This window comes from Dasypus novemcinctus, chromosome 8 (assembly GCF_030445035.2).
Source record: "Dasypus novemcinctus isolate mDasNov1 chromosome 8, mDasNov1.1.hap2, whole genome shotgun sequence".
NCBI lineage: Eukaryota > Metazoa > Chordata > Mammalia > Cingulata > Dasypodidae > Dasypus > Dasypus novemcinctus.
Window position 1 is genome coordinate 112057985 of NC_080680.1, and position 24598 is coordinate 112082582.

Here is a 24598-nt window from a genome sequence, read left to right on the forward strand (position 1 = left end):
GGCACTCCTTGCGCGCATCAACACTGTGCATGGGCCAGCTCCACATGGGTCAAGAAGACCCAGGGTTTGAACCATGGACCTCCCATGTGGTAGGTGGACGCCCTAACCACTGGGCCAAGTTCGCTTCCCTGTGTCATGTATTTTGAAGCTCTGTTAGGAGATGTGTATATGTTTATGATTATGTCCTAAATGAATTCATTATGAAATCCTTCCTATCTCTGTTAATGTTTCTTTTTCTGAAATTTACTTTGTCTATTATTAATATAACCATCTTATTTTCTTTTGATTAGTCCTTTTATGGCATATTCTTTTTTGTCCTTTAACTTTTGTGATCTATCTGCCTTCTTTATTTAAGGTAGGTTTCTTGTTGATCGCCTATAGTTGGTTTTTGCTTTTTTATTCAATTTGACAGTCTTTGCCTTTTAACAAAGACACAAGAATAACAATACACATCTTGTTGAAACTACATATGACAGAAGAGAATGGAGAGTTAAAGTACTGAAAGGAAAAAACTTGTTAATCAGCAAAGTTATCATAAAATTTCCTCTACCTTCTTGAATGAAATATGTGACGTATTTATAATAGCTCTTTTACCATCTTTTTTTTTTTTAATAGTTAGGCCAGTAAAAAGAATTTATTGGGAAATGGGGGAAATGAACAAAGCTTGCTGAGAAATGGCAAAAAGGACAGAAATACACACTGAAATTTGGTGTCTCCTCTAGGCAGAGAGAGCGAGTTCTGGCTTGTATGGTTACCTTTTAACCTATTAATTATTCCTCCCCTTGCTAATGCTAATGGGAGGGGCCCCAGCTGTTATTGGCTACCCCACCAATGGTGGGGGCCAATATCTTTTACCATCCTTGACTGTTAATACCATCATGTCTGCCTTTTCCGGCTTTGATTCTATTCATTGATTTTTTTTTTTTCCTGCATCTTTGCATGCCAGGTAACTTTATTATATGCTGGGCATTATGAATTTTACTTTGTTAGGTGACGGGTTTCTTTTTGTTGGTGGTGGTGGTGTTGTTTTTGATAGTTTTTTAATTAGAGAAGTTGTGAACTTACAGAACAATCATGCCTAATGTGCAGAATTCCCATATATCACCCCTCCACCAACACCTTGTATTGTTATAGGATATTTGTTACAGATTATGAAAGAACGCCATCAAAATATGACTACTAACTATGGTCCATAGTGTACATTTGGTATATTTTTTCCATGTACCCCCTATTATTAACACTGTATTAATATTGTACATTTGTTATAGTTCATGAGAGAATGCTTTCATGTTTGTACTGCTAACCACAGTCCATCATCCACCACATGGTTCACTATGTTATATAGTCTCATGCCTTGTACCATCCATCTAAAGTGGACACTCACTAAATCTCACTTTCATCACGGAGTTGTATAGTCCTCACCTGAGTAATTATTTGAACATTTTTCTTGTTCCAAAAGAAAAAAATCTCATACCCCCCATTGATAATTAGGGCTGATATAGTATACCTTATTTGACATTGTCACATGACTATTACAATAATAGCTGTCAACTTTAGTCCGTAAGGTACATTAATTGTATTTCTTCCCGTGCATCACTGTATTACCACCTTGTGGTAGTGATGTACATTTGTTCTAGTTTGTAGAAGAACATTCTTTATTTGCATTATTAATCACAATCCTCATCCACCACTGGGTTCACTGTTATTCAGTCTTTAGATTATTCTCTAGCTTTCTTTCCATTGATATTTATGTCCCTAGACTACCCCTTTCAGCCACAATCCCATTAACCAGCCATGTTAGTTATACTCACTGTAATGTTTCCATTAACTCTATTTTCATATTTTTATAGTCAAGCTAATTGAAAATCTACATACATTAAGCATCAGTACCCCTTTTCAGCCCTCATCCTATCTCCTAGTAACCTATACTCTAGATTTTAACTCCATGTGTTTAATTTTTATATTTAGTTCATATAAGTGAGACCATACAATATTTGTCTTTTTGTGTCTAGTGTATTTCATTCAGCATAATGTCCTAACAGTTCATCCATGTTGTTATATGTGTTCCAATTTCATTTCTTATTACTGCAGCATAGTATTCCACTGTATGCATCACATTTTGTTTATCCATTCATTGGTTGATGGACACTTGGGTTGTTTCCATCTTTTGGCAATTGTGAATAACGCTGCTGTGAACCTCATAAAATGTCTGTTCGCATCCTGTTTTCATTTCTTCTGGATATTTTCCTAGTGGAGAGATTGCCGGATCATATGGCATTTCTATATTTAGCTTCCTGAGGAACTGCCAAACTCTTCCACAGAAGCTGCACCATTTTACCTTCCCATCAACAGTAAAGGAATGTTCCTATTTCTCTACTTATAATTTTTTAGCACTTGTAATTTTTTTTTAATAATGGCCATTCTGTGTGGTATGAGATATCTCATTGTAGTTTTGATTTGCATTTCCCTAATAGCTAGTGATACTGAACATTTTTTGTGTGTGCTTTTTTGCTGTTTGTATTTCTTTGGAAAAATATCTGTTAAAGTCTTTGAACATTTTTAAATTGGATTGCTTGCCCTTTTTTTCGTTGAGTTGTATGATCTCTTTATATAGCATGGAAATCAAACCCTTTTCGGATATGTGGTTTCCAAATATTTTCTCCTGTTGAGTAGGCTTTCTTTTCACCTTCTTAACAAAATCCTTTGAAGCACAAAAGCGTTTGTTTGTCCTTTTTTTCTTTCATTGCTCATGCATTATGTGTAAGGTTTAAGAAACCACCGTCAGGTGATGGATTTATTTTTTTCCTATAAAATGTTGGGCTTTAAATGTGAAGGAGGTGGCGGACTTGGCCCAGTGGTTAGGGCGTCCGTCTAACCACTGCATGGGAGGTGCACGGTTCAAACCCCAGGCTTCCTTGACCCGTATGGAGCTGGCCCATGCACTGTGCTGATGCCGAGCCACGTCGGGGTATCCCCCGCGTAGGGGAGCCCCACGCTCAAGGAGTGCGCCCCATAAGGAGAGCCGCCCAGCGCAACAAAAAGAAACACAGATTCCCATGCCGCTGACAACAACAGAAGCGGACAAAGAAGATGCAGCAAATAGACACAGAGAACAGACACCCGGGGGGGGGGGGAGAGAAATAAATAAATAAATCTTAAAAAATAAATAAATGTGAAGGAAATTTGAGAAACTGACAGTCAAATAAGATAGAACATGGAAAGCTAAAGGTATTTTCTTCTTTTTACTTTTTGTTGTTGTTTACATGAAGGTTGCCAGGCTATTAATGAGTGGACCAGGTATAAGAGATTCCAATAAAATGTTGCTTATATATCAGTCCAAGGGAAGCTTCTCAACTACTTATTTGCTATCTTTTTTTTTTTTAAGAAAGGAAATATGGAGTTTTATTTGATATTTCCTGATTAAAAAAAGAAAACATATCCTACTATGTCCTTGTGGACCTCTGAAATAGGCCTGTTAGGAAGACGTATACAAAAATGATCCATTAGGGCAGGGGTTCTTAACGAGGGTTCTGTGAGCTTGAATTGAAATTTTAAAAAAACATTATTTTTGTAGGGATGTGTTTGTGCGAGTGTGATGTATTTATTAATATGCAGTACAGTGTGAACTTAGTAAGGAGTTTGTGGTTTTCACCTGACTGTGGAACAAAAAAGGTTAAGAACCCCTGGGTTAGGGTATGGGAAGAAAATATTTAGAATGCTTACTTAATTCTTTTGATTATTTTTAAAAAGAAGAATATATGCATTGTAGATTATAGAAAATGCTGATAAACAAATATAAGACTAAAAATTCCTACCACTCCATTTCATTATTAGCATCTCATTGAATTGCCTTTTAGTTTTCTATATGCAAGTATGTGCATTTTTAACCAAAATGAAATCATAGTGTGTGCTGCTTTTTAATTTGCTTTGTGTTATGATCTCCATCTTTTTTCCATATTAATTCATTGTAATTTTATCTAATAATTAATGTCCACATTTCCAGAATGATTCTAAATTGTTCTTTACAGTAGATTGAGCCAAATAAGGTTTCAATCTGGGATCATGTATTGCATTTTGTATTTTACGTCCTCAATCTCTTTTAATCTAATATGTACCCATCCTCCCATCTTTTTTTATGAAAGTGACTATTTAAGGAAACTCAGCCAGAAACTCAGTAGTCTTATATATTTCATTCTTTTAAAAATGTATTATCATTTATATGCTTTATATGGTGCATATTATGTTAAGTACATGTATATAATAATAAGTATATATTGTACATGTTCCAAATATTTTTACTAGTATTTTATATAGGCATAAAGGTATAGAATCAAAAACATTTAAAGAAAGAGTATACAGTTGTAGATTACACTAGTTTTTTACTTTTCTGTAGATTTGAAACTTTTCAAAATAAGAATTTGGAGAAAAATAAAGATTAGAAAAAAAGGAAAAATTAAGTTTGGAAGATTACTCTTCTAGACTAGTTTTTCAGTGTGTGGTTTTCTGAACAATTCTGAAGCCCACCTAAACCTGCTGCATGAAACTAGGTGGTGTAGCTGGGGTAATGGGCATTTCTAGCAGACCTTTCAGGTGGTTCTGATATTCAGAGATGTGGAAAGGTGATACTTATCGTGTGTTCTGTCATTAGTCACAGAGTACACTCCTTTGTCTTCTGAGTCATTATTTATTGAGCATGAACTCTAGGCCAGGCATGATGCTAAGAACTGGAATTATAAGAATAAGGCCAGAAAGGTAGACAGAGGTAGCCCTGAAGTCAACTTTGCAATTTATTATGCGCATCTGACACCATTGCTGCATTAAACTGTCATCTTCCTTGATGTCCCCTTGTCAGGATTATGAAGAAGCTGTGCTCTTACTGTTAGAGGGAGCTGCCTGGGAAGAAGCGCTGAGAATGGTAAGAGAATTTTTCAGATCCTCCTTGTGTTGGATGGTAAACAAAAGGAAAGAAGGGAAACAAGGTCAGCTGGAATCCCTTGACTTCTGAGGCTAGTAAAATTTAAGTAGAAATAGTTCAGGACCCTGATCTAAGAATAAGTGATGTTTTGAGCCCATTTTTAAAATTTACTTTTTATAATGTTGAAAATCAGTCTGTCCTCCTTCAGTACAGTTTTGTAGTGAAATGAGCTGAGTTTCCTTCGGCTGCCTTTTAGGAGGCCTTCTCTGGGAGTAGCCAAGTTATCTCTGAAAGTGATCTTTTGCTCCCCAAGTATCTTAACCCATCCAGTTGCTAGAAGTTTTTTCTGCCTAAAATTATTGTATTTTCCCTTTCAGGTATACAAATATAACAGACTGGATATCATAGAAACCAATGTAAAGCCTTCCATTTTAGAAGGTGAGGGTTACATTGTAGATGGAATTCCTCATTTGGAAGTATAAAGATGGGGCAGAGCGAGATTACATCTTTTGGTAATGTACTATTATGTGGAATACACCAAAATTCCCCATTGGGTGTAACATTTAATTTTGACCAGAATTTTTTAATATGCTAAACTGCTAAATGGTAGCACATAAAGTATTTCAATGTTGCAAACCTGTGGTATGAATAAGAATCTTTGTATAGTGATAAATCTGAATATGATATATATAGTAGATAATACTATGTCAATTAATTGTGTTGTGGTTATGTAAAATAATACCCTTATTCTTAAGAAGTATATGCTGAAGTGTTTAGGGATAATGGATCTTATCTGTAGCTTCCTCTCACAAGGTTCTACAAAAATAATAATGATGTGTATGTATGCATAGAGAAACAGGAAGGAATCAAGTAGGCAGAATGTTAACAATGGGTAAATCTAGGTAAAATTACATATTTACATATATATAAATGTTCATTGAATTGTTGCAACTTTTAGGTAGGTTTGGTATTTTTCAAAATAAAAACTAAAAAAAGAAAAGCCTTTTGCAAATGACGTTTATGGTTCCTAGAAAATAGATGAGTATTACCAGTTCTAGATGTTTTGATGTTTCCTCTGACCCCCTAAAAGCAAAGTGGGAAAAGATATTAGATTGACTTACAGAAATCTTAGGGAGTAAGGATTGATTTTAAGTTCTACCTTTGAGCAAAGCCTGTTGTGATATTTGGCCTTTCCGACATTAACATGCATTTACACTAGTACCCTGCCTGCTCTCCTATCTAATGTCCTAATTAAAACTGGGGGGAGGACTTCTTTCTGTATCATTCATTTTAGGTGCCTCAAACTAGATAATGAAAGCATCCTCCCTGGCATATAACAATCCATCCAGGCAGTTCTGACTTGGATTTTTTTCTATCAGTGACAACCTAGAAAATGCTGATAATTCCTCTACATAGACCTAATACCTATTAATAAAATGTGTCTTTGGAGAGTAGCATTTTGCTTTTTTTCATATATTTTACTGGTGCCATTAATGTCTGTGTATTTTGCCATTGGACAGTAATTTTAATAAATTGATGCGTTTGTTCAAAATTCATGGGCCTTTTAATGGCTGTTTAAACAGAAATATTTAAGTAACTACTTCCATTGCTTTGTTAACAGCCTTCTCTGCACTTTTATTTGCCAGTCCTCTCCTGGGTTAGATACCAGATCTTTGTTCAGATGATTTTAAAAGTTTAGTAGTAGAGAGCAGTCCTGTCTGGGATAACGTTGCTGAACTCCAGTTTGTTCTCTTAAAACTGTGTAGGTTAATGTACATTAAGGAAAAACTTTTGCTTGGAAAACCTACTAAGCTGTTTTTTGTTTGTTTGTTAAATTCTAATCACCTTTACCCCTCCCCAACCCACAGATTTTTTTCCTTTGCTTAAACATCATGTTCAAATTATTTTCCATTCTTCCCCTGCCCTAGCCCAGAAAAACTACATGGCATTTCTGGACTCCCAGACAGCCACATTCAGCCACCATAAGAAACGTTTACTGGTGGTTCGAGAGCTCAAGGAGCAAGCCCAGCAGGAGAACATGGGTGAGTGTCTGCGTGACGTCCACTGGTGCTTAGAGAGGCAACAGCACACTTTGTTTTAGTGGGTTGCTGCTCCCTCCGTGATTCAATTCCTGGGCCATGGGGACATCTGAGGCCACTGTGAAACCCTTTAGGGTCTTGGTATGTTTTTATTTGTGTGGGTTTGGGAAGGGTTTGGGGGGACCCTTGGGCCGAGCAAGAATGGGAAGGACTCTGTCAAACATTTTCCCCACCCATCCCACCAGAGAAGCCAACTCCTTCTCTCTTTTACAAAATGAGTTTCTTCGTTGCCAAAGATTCTTTTGCTTTAACAGAGAAATAAAAAAAGGTTGGTATACTGCTGGTTTGCAGTAATCAAACTATATTTAATATGCTTTCATTTTATTTTGAGATCAGCTTTGTAATCCTATTCATCCATCCTGAAATAGGCCCTGGCTGTGTAGCCTTTTTACCCCACTGAAAGCAAACCCACATTAGCAGGGAGTGTTTTCATTCTGTATCTGGATCTTCTTTTCTAGACAATGAGGTGCCCCTTGGTCCAGAGTCAGACCTCTTCTCTGACACTAGCAGTGTCATGAGTGGCAGTGACCGGAGTAGCAAATATTCCCACAGTAACTCCAGGATTTCAGCGTATGTATCATGTTTATTCTGCACATTGACCACCTCCTGGATAGATAGGTTATCCACCAGGACAGCGCAGCAGAGGGGGAGGACGTTCTCTAAGGCTGTGTGGAAGTTGTGCCAGGACCTACCCAGCAGATCTGAATATAAAAGCTGATTTTATTCATTCAACAAGTAGTTAAGTAACTCTAATGCATAGGCACTGTAAAAGGAAAAGACTGTAAAGAAAAAAATTTCAGGATTCCTCAATTCAAAAGTGGAATTGAAAGAGATATAAAGATAAAAGAAATTATTGCACTTTCTTTGGCCAGAAATATTTAGTGAATGCCCTATGCATGGTACAGTGGATGGTACCATAAACTTAGTATGGAGCTGTGGGTCATAAGAGATTATAGTGTTGCTCAGGAGACATAAACAAAGCAAGATTGTATATTTAAACTGAATTAATTCAGAATGGGATCTGTGAGGTTGTGTGGAATGACCAAAAACTTTGCAGGCAAAGCAACTAGAACTTTGCTTTTAAAGGTTAGAAATAGAGTCCTAGATACAACAAATGGCATGAGTAAAAGCCTCTGAGGCAGGAAAGAAGATTAGAATTCAGTTTATTTTACCTTGTTCAGATTCCATTCTGGTAAGGTTATATCTCCTTATGTAAGTTTTACTTTGTTGCTTTTAAATTTATTTAGTTTTTCATTGAAAGTCAAGTTGGTGGTTCTTTTGTTCATTGCTCCAGCTCTTATTCTCAGATATATAACTCATTTTGCTCTGTATTTTCATCAGAATCTCAGGGCAAGATAATTACTTTTTAATGATTTTTTTTTTCCTACGATTTGCTTCTCCCAATTTTATTTTTCATACATAATAGCTTTAATACCACATCACCATTTTCCCCCAAATACAAATAACAGAAAGGAGGCAGCCATCAGGTCCATTCATTGTAGTCTGTTTTGCACAGGGAGGCCTCTTTTTAAATATTTTTCTGATTTCTATCAGGCGATCTTCTAAGAATCGCCGGAAAGCTGAGCGGAAGAAGCACAGCCTCAAAGAAGGGAGTCCACTGGAGGATCTGGCCCTTTTGGAGGCTTTGAATGAAGAGATACAGAACATTGAAAAATTGAAAGGTACGTTTTCAATCCTGACAACTCTGCTCACAAAAATTTAGGTAATGGCCATTGTAGACAGGCCAGGTCAGTAGAAAATAACAATACAATTTCCCAACTGTGAGGAGAGAGAAAACTTTTATCAGGAAGGGTCATTTCAGGGCACTTTCCTGAAACAACCCTCCTCAGCTCATATCTTAGAAGCCTTCCTCCCTTGGCATACCACTTGCTCACTGAACTGGGAAAGAGTCGTACATAAGCCAGAATGGTGGATCTTGGAGACTCTGCTTCCTACTTGAGCCCCAGGGTGTTTGTTTTCCATCTTGTGGTAGATATGTTGAATTATTCCAGCATTTGGAAAGAAAGAAGAAAATGTGGGAGATGCCATCTAGAGTGGGATATTAGGTATTTTTGTCTGGGAGAGAAACTGGTACAATGCTTGCATTGGAACTGGGACACACCTTCTCAGCCTGTCACATTTCTTCTCTGTAGATGAGATACACCAGGTTTTAAAGGTGCTCTTTCTCTTTGAATTTGATGAGCAAGCAAGGGAATTACAGAAGGCCTTTGAAGATACTCTGCAACTGATGGAAAGATCACTTCCAGAAATTTGGACTCTCACCCACCAGCAGAATTCAGCCACACCTGTAAGTTTTCTCAAAGACAGAGTGCATTTTTTCATCATTTTTACAGCTGCTTACATTCACACAATTCATTCAGAGTCAAAGCAAAACTTTCCTGTTCTTAAAATTAAATATGCCGTGGTTAAATTACCTTAGCTTTATGTTTAAGTTCTCTGTAAGAAAATTTTATGTTTGAGCTGGCTCCTGATATACCTTGGAATAGCTTACATGGGCGGTTTTTTCTCTTCTCCAGGTAGGCAGCTGCCATGAGAAGATGGGAGAGGCAATTGGTTGCCCTGGGCCTTCAGGGAAGGCTGTGGGAGAGCTGGGGCCAGAGTTGCCTCTCACCTCCCAGTGCAGAACTTGTGGACAGGGTCAGAGTTCTTTAAAGAAATCCCAGACATTTGTTTTCCTTTTGTTTATGAAAAAATTGACCTGCCATTTCTACTACATTATGGTGAGCTTTGCTAGTTATGCTTAAGGCTGAGTTCTGTGTCCCATCAAGAATTCTCATGCATTATCTTCCATTAATTGTTAATACCTCTGCTCAGCCTCCCATACCTTGGGTCTTATTGTTAAGCCTTTTGGTTTAGATTCAGAAAAATTTGTATATCAGAGTCCAATCAGGAAAACAAGAACCACACCAATTATTTTATCAGAAATTTCAATATGTGGAATTGGTTAACCAAATACTAGGAGACTAAAAAAGCAAAGGGGAAACCTAGATGAGGAATGTTGAGATAGCATCTCTGAGAAGCACCTTGTACCCTTAAGGTTAGAACACAGTGGGGGAGTTTGGGATTAGTAGAAGTTAGAAACTTGGAGGGCCTTGCAGAGTTGATTGTTGGAACTCTGAGAAGGGAACACCAGCCAGCCATTTGGTGCTGATATTTCTGAGGGGGCATGATGAGGCCTTCTCTGAGTATATAGAAATAAATGGAAACTGGAATGAACAGCTGCTGCCAGGGTATAGAGCAGCTGTTGGGCATTGCAGATAAGAAAGCAAGCAAACAAGGAGCAAGTCCCTTTTTCCCCCAGCCTCGTAGTCTCCTCTGGCACCCCGTGTTGGCAAAGCATAACAGGGAGCCAGCAGACAAAGGAGAAATGTTCTTCAGGCTTCCAGCCCCAGCATCACAAGCAGTGTATGGAAGGATGGGCTTGGAGCTGAGAGAGAGGAGGTTAATGATCAGCTCACTGGTTAGAAACACTTCCTCTTACTGAGTCACAGTTTCCTTAGTTGTAAATGGGGATAATACTTCTCCCATATACTTCATTTTGAACGTTAGATAAGATAGAGAATATAAAAGCACTTTACAAACCATTGAAATAAAAGTAACTAAGAATCAGGACCCCACAAATGCTTGAATTTACTCTAATAGGTGTTTCCTAGAAGAAATGTGATCATCATCTTCAAAAATGTAGATTTTTTGAAGCTTCACACTTTATAATGCCTCCTCTGTGCCCTTCCCTACCCTCTTCTATTCAGGTCACATTGACTTCGAAGAAACCAACTTTATGAATCTTCTAGGAAAAATGACCTTTGAAGTTGTGCTTTGTTTTGATGGTTAAAGTGTGGTAATGGTCTATGTGCAGGATACCATGAGTCACTGGAAGTGCTTTGAGCACATGGCATTGCTTCTGTGTGGTTATGCCAAGGGGCAGCATGTGGGGATGAGCAAGGGCAGACGACAGCATCTGCTGTGTGCCCAGAGAGGCACGCTGCCAGCATGATTTCCTGTTTCACCTTGAAAATTTGTGCAGGTTTTCATTCTACTCCACAGTAAACATATATTTGGATTTTGTTTTGCTTTTTTAGGAGGGTAACTTAGTATGCACATATTTAATATAAAAATGTTTGTTATGGTAAATCTTTGAGTAAAGTTGACACTCTGTGTGTATACCGTAGGCTCTAGAACTATATAAACTTACTGCATCTCCATTCCTCAGTATCTTCCCACTCCCCTTAGCAGGGAGGATTGTCCATTTGGAAAAGGCTAGGCATATATTATTGTAGATTTCATTCATTTATTCATTTATTCCGTCACAGCTGTATTCTCTGAGTTGAAAATGGAGAAGCTGCCAAATTAAAATCAGTCACATCATATCATCAAAAATAACAAGCTGTTTATTAGTGGTAGGGGTTTGGACTTTGGTATTTGCAGTCATCGGAAGTGTAAGATAGGCGGATATGGCTTAAGTGATTGGTCTTCTGCCTACTACACGGGAGGTCCCAGGTTCAGTTCCCGGTGCCTCCTGGAGAAGGCGAGCTAGCGCAGCAAGCTGGCACAGTGGGCAGGCATGGTGAGCTGATGTAACAAGATGGCACAACAAAAGAGACACAAGAGGAAAGACAGTGAGAGACACAGCAAACCAGGGAGCTGAGGTAATGATTGAGCACCTCATTTCCACATGGGAGGTCCTGGGTTCAATTCCCCATGTCTCCTGAAGAGAACATGATCAGACACAGAGAGCAGACAGCGACTGCAAACTACGAGAAGTTCAGGGGATAAATAAAAATAAATCTTAAAAAAAAAAAAAGTAAGATAATCTTTGCTTATATACTCTATTTTCTACTTAGGTTCTAGGTCCCAGTTCAACTGCAAACAGTATCATGGCCTCCTATCATCAACAGAAAACTTTAGCTCCTGTGCTCGGTTAGTATTTTTTTTCCTTTATAAATTATTACAATACTAAGAAAATGGAATTTTTTTCGGTGAGTGTTGAGCTCAGCAGTCGGAGACATAGGTATTACAGTTTCCTCACAACTCTTAAGATTTCATCTTTAGTAAAATATCAGTTTAATGCTTCTAGTAATAGGGATGAGGTGGAAGAAAAGGCAACATGACATTAAATGTGCTTTAAAAAAACTTTTACTGGGAAGCAGATTTGGCTCAACTAATAGAGTATCCGTCTACCACATGGGAGGTCCAGGGTTCAAACCTAGGGCCTCCTGACCCGTGTGGTGAGCTGGCCCATGCGCAGTGCTGATGTGCACAAGGAGTGCCGTGCCACTCAGGGGTGTCCCCCGCATAGGGGAGCCCTACACGCAAAGAGTGCACCCCATATGGAGAGCTGCCCCACGCAAAAAACGTGTAACCTTCCTAGGAGTGCCACCACACACATGGAGAGCTGACACAGCAAAGTGATGCAACGAAAAGAGACACAGATTCCTGGTACTGCTGACAAGAACGCAAGTGGACACAGAAGAACATGCAGCGAATGGACACAGACACAGAGAGCAGACAACTGGGGGGTGAGGGGAGTGGGGAGGGGAGAGAAAAAAAATCTTTCACTGACATAGACATATGACAGTTTAAAAGTATGAGTCTATAAACAGTCTGCATTTACAGGCATGCTAAAAATTCATCTGAATATTTTTTTTTCCATTGGCAGCTATGTATTATACTTTGGGGGTGTTTTCATAATCCTTGCTTATGGGCTGAACCTTTATCACCTTTAGTATTGACTGTAGGTTTTTTTTTAAGATTTATTTTTTATTTATTTCTTCCCTCCACTCCCCCCTGTTGTCTGCTGTCTGTGTCCATTCGCTGTGTGTTCTTCTGTGTCCACTTGCATTCTTGGCGGCACCGAGAATCTAATCTGTGTCTCTTTTTGTTGCGTCATCTTGCTGTGTCAGGTCTCCGTGTGTGTGGCACCACTCCTGGGCAGGCTGCACTTTTTTTCACACAGGGCAGCTCTCCTTGTGTATAGGGCATCCCCACATGGGGGATACCCCTGTGTGGCACAGCACTCCTCACGCGCCTCACACTGCACATGGGCCAGCTAGCTGTACAGGTCAGGAGGCCCTGGGGATTGAACCCTGGACCCTCCATATGGCAGAGGGACCCTCTATCAGTTGAGCCACATCCGCTTCTCTTGAAGTAATTTGAAGGCAGATCCAAATTATATTAGCATTTTACCTGCGTTTCTTATTTAGTTATACATACAGTGTTTTGTTTGTTTGCAGAGGGAGGTCATTCTCAATTCAATCACATATCCCTAAAAGTTAAAAGCTCTATAAGCTTTCTTTGGAAAGTTGGTTAGGAACTTTTTTTAAAAAATCAGTCCAAAAGCATTTGTTAGGGGAACTTAGAGCAGCATCTACCTTGTAACAGACAGGTCCCTTGAGTATGTCTGCACCTATGGCAACAGCTCTGCAGATTATATTTGTTTGGGGAGTAGAAGTGGCTAAATGTCAGGGGCTTACATGCAAGCTTTGGAAAATATCTTGGTATATGCTCTTTACTCAAAACAAGATGCACTTAAGGTAGGCATCACTGAAGATGTAGCAGTGGAGTTCCACAGGCTTCCAGGGTGTTATGGGAAAGTACTCCTTCAGAGTGTGGAAGAGGGCAGGGGTGAGGTCAGTCCTCATTCAGGGAGGGCATGCTGTATATCACAGTAATCATCTTCTTGTGACGTGCTTATTCATTAATAAGCCAACCCAAACAACTTACTGATTGTCAGATCTCCGCCTCTAGATTCTTAGGTTCATTAGGTGTTCTATCCTCAGACTCATCTCCTGAAGGAGTTTCTTCAGGAGCCTTCTGACCTGCGCCATGCTGTGCCCAGTGCACAGCTGGTCCGATGGCCTCTCACTGCATCTCTCCTGTGTTGAAGCTTCAGTTTCCTATATCCCGTGTCTTCTTTTTTCTTGATTTGCAAACTTAACTTTTGATAGATCAGTTTGGTCCCTGAATATTTGTCCCTCAGGAGGATCAAACATACCAATATGTCTTCCTTTGAAAAATTAGTGACATATTCTAAAATAATTGGCAGTTTTTGCTGCTGTTATCTGCTTTTTCTAGCTTGTGACAGGCATTGTTCTGACTTTTTTTTTCCATTTTACTGCTACACTATGATGTTCGCATCTTAATGACATTTGAAGGAGCTTTTGGTGATTCAGACTAACCTGAACTTTGGCCTCTGTTGCTCCCATGCCAGATGCGTACATTCAGGAGTGACTGTTATCACCCTGTCTCCCTCTCTTCCTGGAGGCTGGCAAGCTTCTTTTGATAGTAATGCCAAGACACACACTTCCAAGATGCCAGAAGTGTATCTTTGACTTGAGGCCATTTGGTGGTCATTTAATTTGTACCATTGTCCCATCCAGCTGTGTGTACCTTGCGGGCGGCCTCATCCCTTCACCCTTTTCCCTGGTGTATTTTGTATGGCTTCCCCACACAAAAAGTATCTCTATGTTCCAGATGGGACTTAAGCCTCTCTCTGTAATATTTAGGAAGGCTCATTATCTGAGTGTTTATTATCAAAGTTATTGTAGTTACATAGTTACAAGATTAGGTAGGAAAAGGGAAGTTTACACTGCAATTCAGACCTCATGCAGATCAACTACAAGTCTTACAAAATGTAGCATTTCATGAACTGGATATTGGAGAAGTGCTTGAATCACAACTGAATTGGACTTGCTACAGTTTTTTTTTTTTAATTTTTTTTTATTTTTTTATTTTTTTATTTTTTATTGACTTTGTAATAATATTACATTAAAAATATATATGTGAGGTCCCATTCAACCCCATCCCCCCACCCCCCCTCTCCCCCCCCCCCAACAACACTCGTTCCCATCATCATGACACATCCATTGGATTTGGTAAGTACATCTTTGGGCACCTCTGCACCTCATATACATTGGTTCACATCATGGCCCATACTCTCCTCTATTCCATCAAGTGGGCCCTGTGAGGATTTACAATGTCCGGTGATTACCTCTGAAGCACCATCCAGGGCAGCTCCATGTCCCGAAGACGCCTCCACCTCTCATCTCTTCCTGCCTTTCCCCATACCCTTTGTCCATTATGTCCACTTTTCCCAATCCAATGCCACCTCTTCTATGTGGACATTGGATTGGTTGTTGGACTTGCTACAGTTAATAACAAGTGCTTCCAGTGAGAATGATTTCTTTATCAAAGGATTGAGAGTTAAGGTCCAGGGAAAAATTGATAAAGCCCTCAATATTTTTTTTTAATGGCTCTTTTTGTACTGTGAAATTCAAACATGGAAATGTGAAAGAGGTTGTGTCCTGTTGTCCTACAATTTGTCAAAACAGTTACCTCTCTTCAAAAAAGTCAAAATTTAGTGTTTACTCTTAGTTAATTCTAAGACTCAAATATAGTTGTAGTTATGCCTATTTTTTTCAATAAGAATATTTTATTTTTATAACTTGTTTAATTTTTTTTAGTCTCATTGAAACCTTTTCATACTATTTGACATGAAATTATAGACCTTGTTGATATTGAATTTATTTAAGTGGCCTTTTTCCAGCATCAGTGTTTAAAAACCCAGAACCTCCTGTGATCTTTTCGTCTCTTTGGAGGGAATTGGGAAGGGGATAATTGTGGGTATGATTATAAATCTAATGAGATTAGTAGAGGAAAATCTGGACTATACAGAAAAGTAGGTCAAAGAGAGTTAAAATCACTTGGAATGCCACTACCAAGAAATATGAGTTACTATTTGACAATTTCCTTCTAGTCATATAATATAAATATATATATTTATATAATATATGTATGCTTACATGTATTTAAAATAGAGTGAAGATCATGATGTTTTATTTCCTGCTTTTTGAAAACATTCTATCCTGAGCATTTTTTCATGCTGTTAAATATGCTTTGAAAATAATTTTTAATGTCCTTGGCTCCTTGCACAAATGTGCTACTGGAAGTATAATTATCATAAGTAAGGCTGAGAAGGAACATCCTCATATATCCATATTTCCTCATAGCCTTGTTTCCTCTCTTTGATTCCTAGTTAGATGAGACTCCATGGAACCTTCTAAATGAAAGAGTGTCTGGATTTTCCCCATCCCTCCATTTATTTAATAAAAGGGGGTGGGGGCATATTTTTATTGATAACTGTAGAATTTTTTTGTCGTAAAGTACATTCTATCCATTAATGTTACTTCCTGAATTGTCCTACATGCCACTACATTTTTTTTTTAACTTTTTAAAAATTCAAAGTAGGTTTACAGATTTAGTGAAATGCATAGCTGCTAGGAGTTCAATTTGTTTTGACGAATGTTTATGGCCATGTAGCCACCATCACTATCACACACACACTTACTCCATTTAAGATACAGAACATTCTGAATTTATATTTTCTTCCATGATCCCACATGCCTGAAAATGATAAGGCACTCCCTCTTCCCAGGGCAGGGCTTCTAGGCTGTGTTTTCTTCGACTGTGAAGTTGCAAGGGTAGCAGACATACTCATGCTCTCATCATCTTCATGTAGCTGCAAATCGTAATTTATTTAGCTTAGAGGTTATCTCCCACCAGTGAGAAGTATCTGTCACAATTACCCTTTCCTCTCTTACTTTTTAGATTCTGAACTTTTTATACCACCAAAAATCAACAAAAGCTTCCAGTGGAAACTGAACCTACTAGAGTAACTCCAACCCACTTAGGAGAGTTCCTACAGAGAAGACTGCTCTCCATTTGTTGGTTGTTTTCTCCCAACTGTCACTTCCCTGAGGCTAGAGGTTGAATACTGGGCAGAGTAAGTCACAATTAACCTGAGGCATGCTGAGAACTGCTGTGTGTACCAGACCTCAACAAACACCAAGAAACTCTGTTTTAATTTTATTTTGTGGATATATATTAGTCATTAGCAAAAATTAACCTTTAACCTATAGAGCATTGTTTTGTAAGAATTAGTTTCTTTTATTTAGTGCTGTTTTGAGAGAGTGTTTCTGGTATTTATAGCAACATTCCCAGCTACCGATCTGATCTGTACTGTGACCTTGCTTAAGTCACACAGTTGATGTGTGCCTCAGTCCCTCGTGTGTTGAATGGAGATAATGTTTCATGCATCTATCTCAAAACTATGAGGACAAGTAAAATAGTGTTTTGAAATCAGTGTATGTTCCTGGAGAAGAGAGTTACATATGAACAATATGGCTGTTAGTTCTACCTAACGTGGTTAAATTTAATTCCTTCAATGGCTTCTTCACCTTGAACTAAAGCACAAGAAAAAGCTAAAGGTATCAGGTTGGCAGCTGTTATTTTGTAATATTTTAGCAGGTCATGTGCTTCTGGCGAGAACTGGCTTAGCCTCCTATAGTTGCAAAGTCCTTAAGGACTATTTTATGCCTGTGTGTTTTCTGCTAGAGAGTTTGTACTGTAAGAGCTAGAACAGATTAGAATTTCTGAAATCATATTTGCCCATTTGGTGTGGATGAACAGTGTTCATAAGTACATGGCATGCACAGTTGTAAATTATTCTTAGTTCTCCAAATATTGCTTCCTCTTAACTGAAATGTTTTATCGGTGTCTAGGCCATTTCATTTGCTTTTCTTTATGGTGATTAACTGACCTCTGTTTTATTTAGTTTCTCAAAAGAACTTCCTGTTGTTTACTTTGGGAAAAATGGGAATATTTTCTCTTTTTGATGAATCTAGAAAAAGCCCAGTTTATTTTGAAAACAGTTTTATGACTGATCCTTGGGTAAGGTTAAAAGTTTCTTCCATGAGAAAAATCACATTATCCTCTAAATTGATGTAAGAAAGGCACTTGACACAATACAGCACCCTTTCTTGATAAAACCACTCCAAAAGATAGGAATAGAAGGCCTTTCTCAATATAGTAAAGTGTATATATGAAAAACCTACAGGGGAGTGGATGTAGCTCAGTGGTTGAGTGCCTCCTTCCCATGTACAAGGTCCTGGGTTCAGTCCCTGGTACCTCTTTAAAAAAACAAAACAAAACACCTACAGCTAGCATTGTAATCAACAGTGAAAGACTGAAAGTTTTCCTGCTGAAATCAGAAACAAGACAAGGATGCCCACTGTCACTACTGTTATTCAATATTGTGCCAGAAGTTCTAGCTAGTGCAATTAGGCTAGATAAAGAAATAAAAGGTACTCAAATAGGAAATGTAGAAGTCGAACTTTCATTATTTGCTGATGATATGACCCTATATCTAGAAAATCCTGAAAAATCCACAACAAAGCTACTAGAGCTAGTAGATGGGATACAAGATTAATTAAGCAAAAATCTACAGCTTTTCTATACACTACTGATGTGCAGGCTGAGGAGGAAATTGGGGAAATTTTTCCATTTATAGTAGTGACTAAAAGAATCAAATATTTAGGAATAAACTTTTAACCAAGGACATAAAGGACCTGTATTCAGAAAACTATAAAACATTGCTGAAAGAAACCAAAGAAGACTTAAATAAATGGAAGGACATTCCATGTTCATGGAAGACTAAATATCGCTAAGATGTCAGTTCTACCCAAACTTACTTACAGATTCAACCCAATCCTGAAAAATCCCAACAGCTTTTTTTGCAGATATGGAAAAGCCAATTATCAAATTTCTTTGGAAGGGTAAGGGGCCCCAAATAGCCAAAAATGTCTGAAAAAAGAATAAAGTTGGAGGCCTCTCACCTCCTGACTTTAAAGCATATTACTTAGCTATAGTGGTAAAAACAGCATGGTACTGGCATAAAGACGGATTGACCAATGGAACCAAACTGAGAACTCAAAAATAAATCCTCACCTCTATAGTCAAGTGATTTTTGACAAGACTCTCAAGCCCTCCCAGCTGGGCCAGAGCAATTTGTTTAACAAATGGTGCTGGGAGAACTAGATATCCATATTCAAAAGAAAGAGGACCCCTATCTCACACCTTATACAAAAATTAACTCAAAATGGGTCAAGGACCTCAATATATTAATAAAAGCAAACAACCACAAAACTAGAAGAAAATGTAGGAAAACATCATCATCTTGTGGTAGGCATACTTTCTTAAACCTTATACCCAAAATGTAAGCATCAAAAGAAAAAACAGATAAATGGGACCTCCTCAAAATTAAACACTTGTACCTCAAAAGACTTTGTTAAAAGGGTGAAAAGGGAGCTGATTCAATGGGAGAAAATAATTGGTAATCACATATCCAATAAAGGTTAAATATCCATGATATAAGGAGGCAGCTGTGGCTCAAGCAGTTGAGCTCCTGTTTACTATATGGAGGACCCGGGTTTGATTCCTAGGACCTCCTGGTGAAAAAAAAAAAAAAGAAGCATCCCACACCTGTGCAGAGAGACTCAGGTCCCTGCACAGCAAAGCAACGCACCAAAAAGACAATGATGCAACCAGATAAACAAACAAAAAATATCCATGATATACAAAGAGATCAGACAACTCAACAATAAAAAGACAAACTACCCAATTAAAAAAAATGGATAAAAGACTTGAAAAGACAACTTTCCAAAGAAGAAATACATGAAAAAATATTCAGCATTACTTGCAACTAGGGAAATGCAAATTAAAACTACAGTGAGATACCATTTCACACCTATAAGACTGTCCACTTTTAAAAAGTTGTGGGGGCGGGGGGTGGGGAAGCAGATGTGGCTCAACTGATAGAGCATCTGCCTATCATATGGAAGGTCCAGGGTTCAATACCCAGGGCCCCCTGGCCCATGTGGTGAGCTGGCCCACGTGCAGTGCTGATGTGTGCAAGGAGTACCATGCCACGCAAGGGTGACCCCTTTGTAGGGGTGCCCGACATGCAAGGAGTGCACCCTGCAAGGAGAGCCGCCCTGTGCAAAAAAAGCAGAGCTGGCCAGGAGTGGCTCTGCCCACACGGAGAGTTGACTCAACAAAGAGACACAGATTCCTGGTGCCACCTGATGAAAATGCACGCAGACACAGAAGAACACACAGTGAATGGATAGAGAGAGCAGACAATGGAGGCGAAGGGGAGAGAAATAAATAAATCTTAAAAAAAGTCAGGGGAAGCAGATGTGGCTCAAGCAGTTGGGTGTCCACCTACTATGTGGAGTTGCTGGGTTCAGTTGCTGGTGCCTCGAGACTAAAGAAGACCAGCAAGACAGTGAGCTGATGTGATGAGTTGGTGTAGTGAGCTAATACAAGTTGATACAATGAGGAAACACAATGAAAGACACAACAAGCAGGGAGTGGGTGTGGCTCAAACAATTAGGTACCTGCCTCCCACATGGGAGGTCCGGGTTTCAGTTCCTGGTGCCTCCTAAAAAAGATGAGCAGATACAGAAGAGAGTACGCAACAGACACAGACAGCAGACAGTGAGTGCAAACAATGAGGCAGGGGAGGGGGAAAATAAAAATAATCTAAAAAAAAAGAAGTGGGAAAACTAGCTGTTGGAGAGAATGTGGAGAGATAGGAATGCTTATTCACTGTTGGAGGGAATGTGGAATAGTACAGCCACTGAGGATGTTTGGCAGTTCCTAAGTAAGTTGAATACAGATCTGCCCTGTCACCCAGCATTACTGTTGCTAGGTATATACCCAGAAGAACTGAGAGCAGTGACAGGAACAGACACCTGCACACCTATGTTCATGGTGGCGGTATTCATGATTGCCAAAAGACGGAAACAACCCAGGTGTCCATCAGCTAATGAATGGATAAACAAATTGTGGTGTTTACACACAATGGAATATTATGCAGTGGTATGAAGAAATGAAGTCATGAAGCATATGACAACATGGATGAACTTAGATGGACATTGAGTGAAGCAAGCCAGATGCAAAAGGACAAATACTGTATGGTTGTGCTAATATGAAACAGATATACTGTGTAAAGTCATGGAGTTAATAATTAGAATATAGATGACCAGAAAATAGAATGAGGGTAAATAATGGAGAGCTGAAGGTTAATCTGTGCAGAGAACTGGTAAAAAGTTGTTTGTAAATCTTTGGAAATGAATAGAAATGGTGAAAGCACATCATAGTGTTTGTAACTAGCAGAGTTTTTATATGAGTATAACAGTGGTTGAAAGGGAAAGTCTAAGGTTGTGTATATTACTAGAAGGAAAGCTTAAAAATGTAGCATGGGACTATAACTGTGTAACATAGTGAAACCTCATGTAAAATACATATATGGGTGATAAGCATATATGACTGTTTTTACAAAATATAAATATAAGCTAGAGACAGAGACAGACACAAGAATAGCTATGTACAGCAGGGGAAGCATAGATTGAGAGGTGATGAGTTTTCTTTTTTCTTTTTTTATTATTAACGAAAACACTTTCAAAATGATTGAAGTGATGGATGCAAAACAATGTGATTATACCAAATACCATTGATTATATACTTTAGATGTATTTGCCTTATTAATATGTATCAATAAAATTGATTTGTTAATAAAAAGGTGTTTCGATGTTTTTAATACCAAAACCAGACCTTTATTATTGTATATAAAAAGGAAGTGCTGTTTTTGCTCCTCAGAGGATAGATATACCATGAATTGTAATTTGAGAAGACTTGACCCAGTATAGCAAATGTTAGCTGTAGAATCTAGGGATGTTTGATGTATAATTCTTTCAGTTTTTACATTTAAAATTTTTCAGAATAAAATATTGAAGGAAAAGAAAACTTTGCCTTGCTTTGGGAGAATCTACTTAATGACTCATACCCATAGTGGCTTTACCATAATTAAGTGCCCAATACTAAAACATGGAAAGTACTTTACAGCCACTCCCTTTCATGGATAAATAGATTAATCTCTGTAATGGACTAAATGACTTTTAGTATGTTGTAGTGTTCTTATTTTTAAATTACGATTGGTTTACACTGAAATCAAGTTGGATACTAGTACTGTACTAATGAATTGGAAATACAAATAAATGTATCTTGACAATTGTGTGAATTTTCATGGACATTCAGTTCCCTTAAAATAAGGTATTGGAGCAGCAAGAAAATCTGTGTGAATGGAAATTACTGTCAATTACTATCTTTCTTATGTGGCCAAGACTGGATTTTGTTCATTTTGAGAAGAACTGGGTAGGAGCAGACCTGCCAAATTGAAGGCAAAACCAAGCAACAGTTGATGGGAAAGTCAAATGGAGCATATAGGAAAAGGGGAAACTGTCCTGTGAGTATGAATACTTAATTTGGGTAAAGATTCTGTCAAGTGCTAGAGAGGGGTGTAAAACTCTTCCCCCAAACTTTGTCTGTCCCTGAGCAAGTTCATACTGTAGTGAGGTAAAATCTCAGTTATTTCCTTGATTCCACTGAGTTACATAGCTTTGTTCAGATGCTCCAAAACCAAGAAGGAATGTGCAGAGGATTGTTTTCTTCAAAGTATATTTTAAATTTACCTTTTAAAGTAAATTAGCAGGAGCTAATCTTTATCATTTCTTTAACAGTATAGCTTTGTGTAATTCCTTAGCACTGCTACATATTTTTAAATAAATTTATTTTCATATTAAAAGATTATATAAAATGTTTTTGAGACATTTGCCATAACTGAAGAGGGAGGGCACTTTAAAAAATACAGTTTTTGGTACTATGAAGTGACTTCAAGTTTCAGAAGCAAAATTAGATTTTTCTTTTCTTCTCCTCTTGTGCCAGCCCATAAACATTTATGCTCGTGGGCTGGATAAGTCATCCATCCATCTATCCATCCATCACCTGGACAAGCCCTTGGAGTCTGGTTGTCATGCCTATGTGTCATGTTAATTAGTTACTGGGGTGGGATGGAAATCTTAGAAGCTAGATGACTGTACGTGTCCACGGGGCTATAAACAGGCCAAGGGTGACATTTGATAAGGCTCAAGGTCTACTCTTGATCCCCATATCCCTGGAGCTGGGGCATCTCCCTCCGTTATTCAAAGAGGTCCACAGGTTTTATCCACCTGCTGAAGCTGTCCAAGGGTTAAGAAAGAACCAAACCTCACCTTGCCTGTTGGTGAGTGTTCATGGACTGTTGACAGCAGGGTGGTTTGGGCGGAAGCCAAAGTGAGCAAGACAGCTTTCTCCCAAGTCAGTGTGCCCAACTCCTGGCTGGTCCCATGGGACTCCAGGGTACAGCTTAGTCATTGCCAAACCTTGACAAGCCCATACCCTTCAGTGGTTATCTTTGCTTCCCTTCTCCAGCTCACTGGTGCCAGGTCAGGATCCAGGCTTAGCCAGTTTAGCCCTTTCAAGGATGTCCAGGCAAACCAGGAGGCTGTAAGGGTAGCTCTTTGGTACTTTTCCCTCAACATGGAAGAGATGCCAGCTCTCCCAGGAATGCTGAACATGTACCTTTAGGTGCATATGTGGCTAAGAACCACAATAAGAGACTTGGACTTATATTGCATAACAGGTAAAAATCTACAAGATAAATTCCCTGGAGGCTAGACATTGGTATTCAGGTATTTATATCTGGTTTTTGCACAGCTTTGCGTGCAGTTATATGAGCTGAACATTAATATTCAGTTTTAGAGGTAACAGGCTCAGTTCATACATCTAGGTGGTAGCAAAATAGTTTCAAACCACAGTACAGAGCCCATGTTTTTCCATTATCTTATGCTGTCTCCCAGTTTTGGTCAAATTCTGAACTTGAGAGACATGGCAAATAATGTCTATTGGGGCTTGTTCTCAAATATCTTTGTCCCAATTATAAACTTGCCTGCAGGATGCTGGTCCTGGAACGCCTTCCTAGCCACTGAGGAGCCACACATACCTTCAGACTCTTTGGCTGGTTACAGTGACCAGCATGGGGCAGCCTGGCACAACCCACACCATCAGCCCAGAATCAGTGGCCTCCATCCTGAACACCCTCCATACCCTGACTGTGTCTCCTACACACTAATCAGGAGAGGCAAATCTGGTGAGAGATGGGTAGCTACTACCATCCTCAGTGCTGATAACCCACGCTAAATCTTACCCCAACTTTTAGAGAAAATCTATGCAGCATTCTTTCTCTGAAGAGTTGCCCCCCTAAGGCACATAACCCATTCTTGATCGTGGAAGCCAGGGGTGCTTGGAATCTTACCCTGCCTATAATATACTGGACTTCAGCAGCCAGTCCTTATGATGGCCCAATAAGAGTTGCCTATGATGGCCCAATAAGAGTTGGTATTAAGACAAATGGCAATTGGAAGTAATAGTAAGGTTAAGCAGGGTCACACATGGGTGGCCGTTTCCAAGCCTTCAGGGATGCTGATGAAATGTGAAATGTGCATGCAGCTTTGTGGAAGCTTGAACTATCACAGCAGACTTCTTACTGGTATCTTATTGCAGGGGCATCTTGTTATATGCCCAACGGCATTCTCTCATCTATGTGCATTACACTCCCCCTTCCAAGATGATTTTAGTTATGAAATAGTTCCCCCATGGAGAATGCACAAAATAAGGGACAGAATAATTTTAGAGCTCGCTTCTCCCAAGAAAAATATGTGTTTAAGCAGTCAACACATAATGCATACCTTTTTCATTTCCCCGGCTTTTGTCTTGGCAAATAGATCTATTCTGGCAGATGCTGCGTCTGTGAATTCGTTCTTAAGTCAGGAAATAAAGAAACACACTG

General features: G+C 38.8%; 1 protein-coding gene across 2 annotated transcripts in view; it reads left to right on the top strand.

The window, feature by feature from the left end:
• The window catches only part of ELP1 (elongator acetyltransferase complex subunit 1), an 87684-nt gene extending 68145 nt beyond the window's left edge, over positions 1-19539 (top strand). For both annotated transcript variants that reach the window (XM_012518830.4, XM_004476545.5), the window contains exons 30-37: positions 4853-4915; positions 5293-5353; positions 6844-6957; positions 7473-7584; positions 8569-8696; positions 9168-9322; positions 11877-11952; positions 16639-19539. In XM_012518830.4, coding sequence (XP_012374284.1) covers positions 4853-4915; positions 5293-5353; positions 6844-6957; positions 7473-7584; positions 8569-8696; positions 9168-9322; positions 11877-11952; positions 16639-16706 — 777 coding nt within the window. In that variant the 3' untranslated portion in view covers positions 16707-19539. The remainder of the gene's footprint in view (positions 1-4852; positions 4916-5292; positions 5354-6843; positions 6958-7472; positions 7585-8568; positions 8697-9167; positions 9323-11876; positions 11953-16638) is intronic.
• Positions 19540-24598: the final 5059 nt, after the last annotated feature.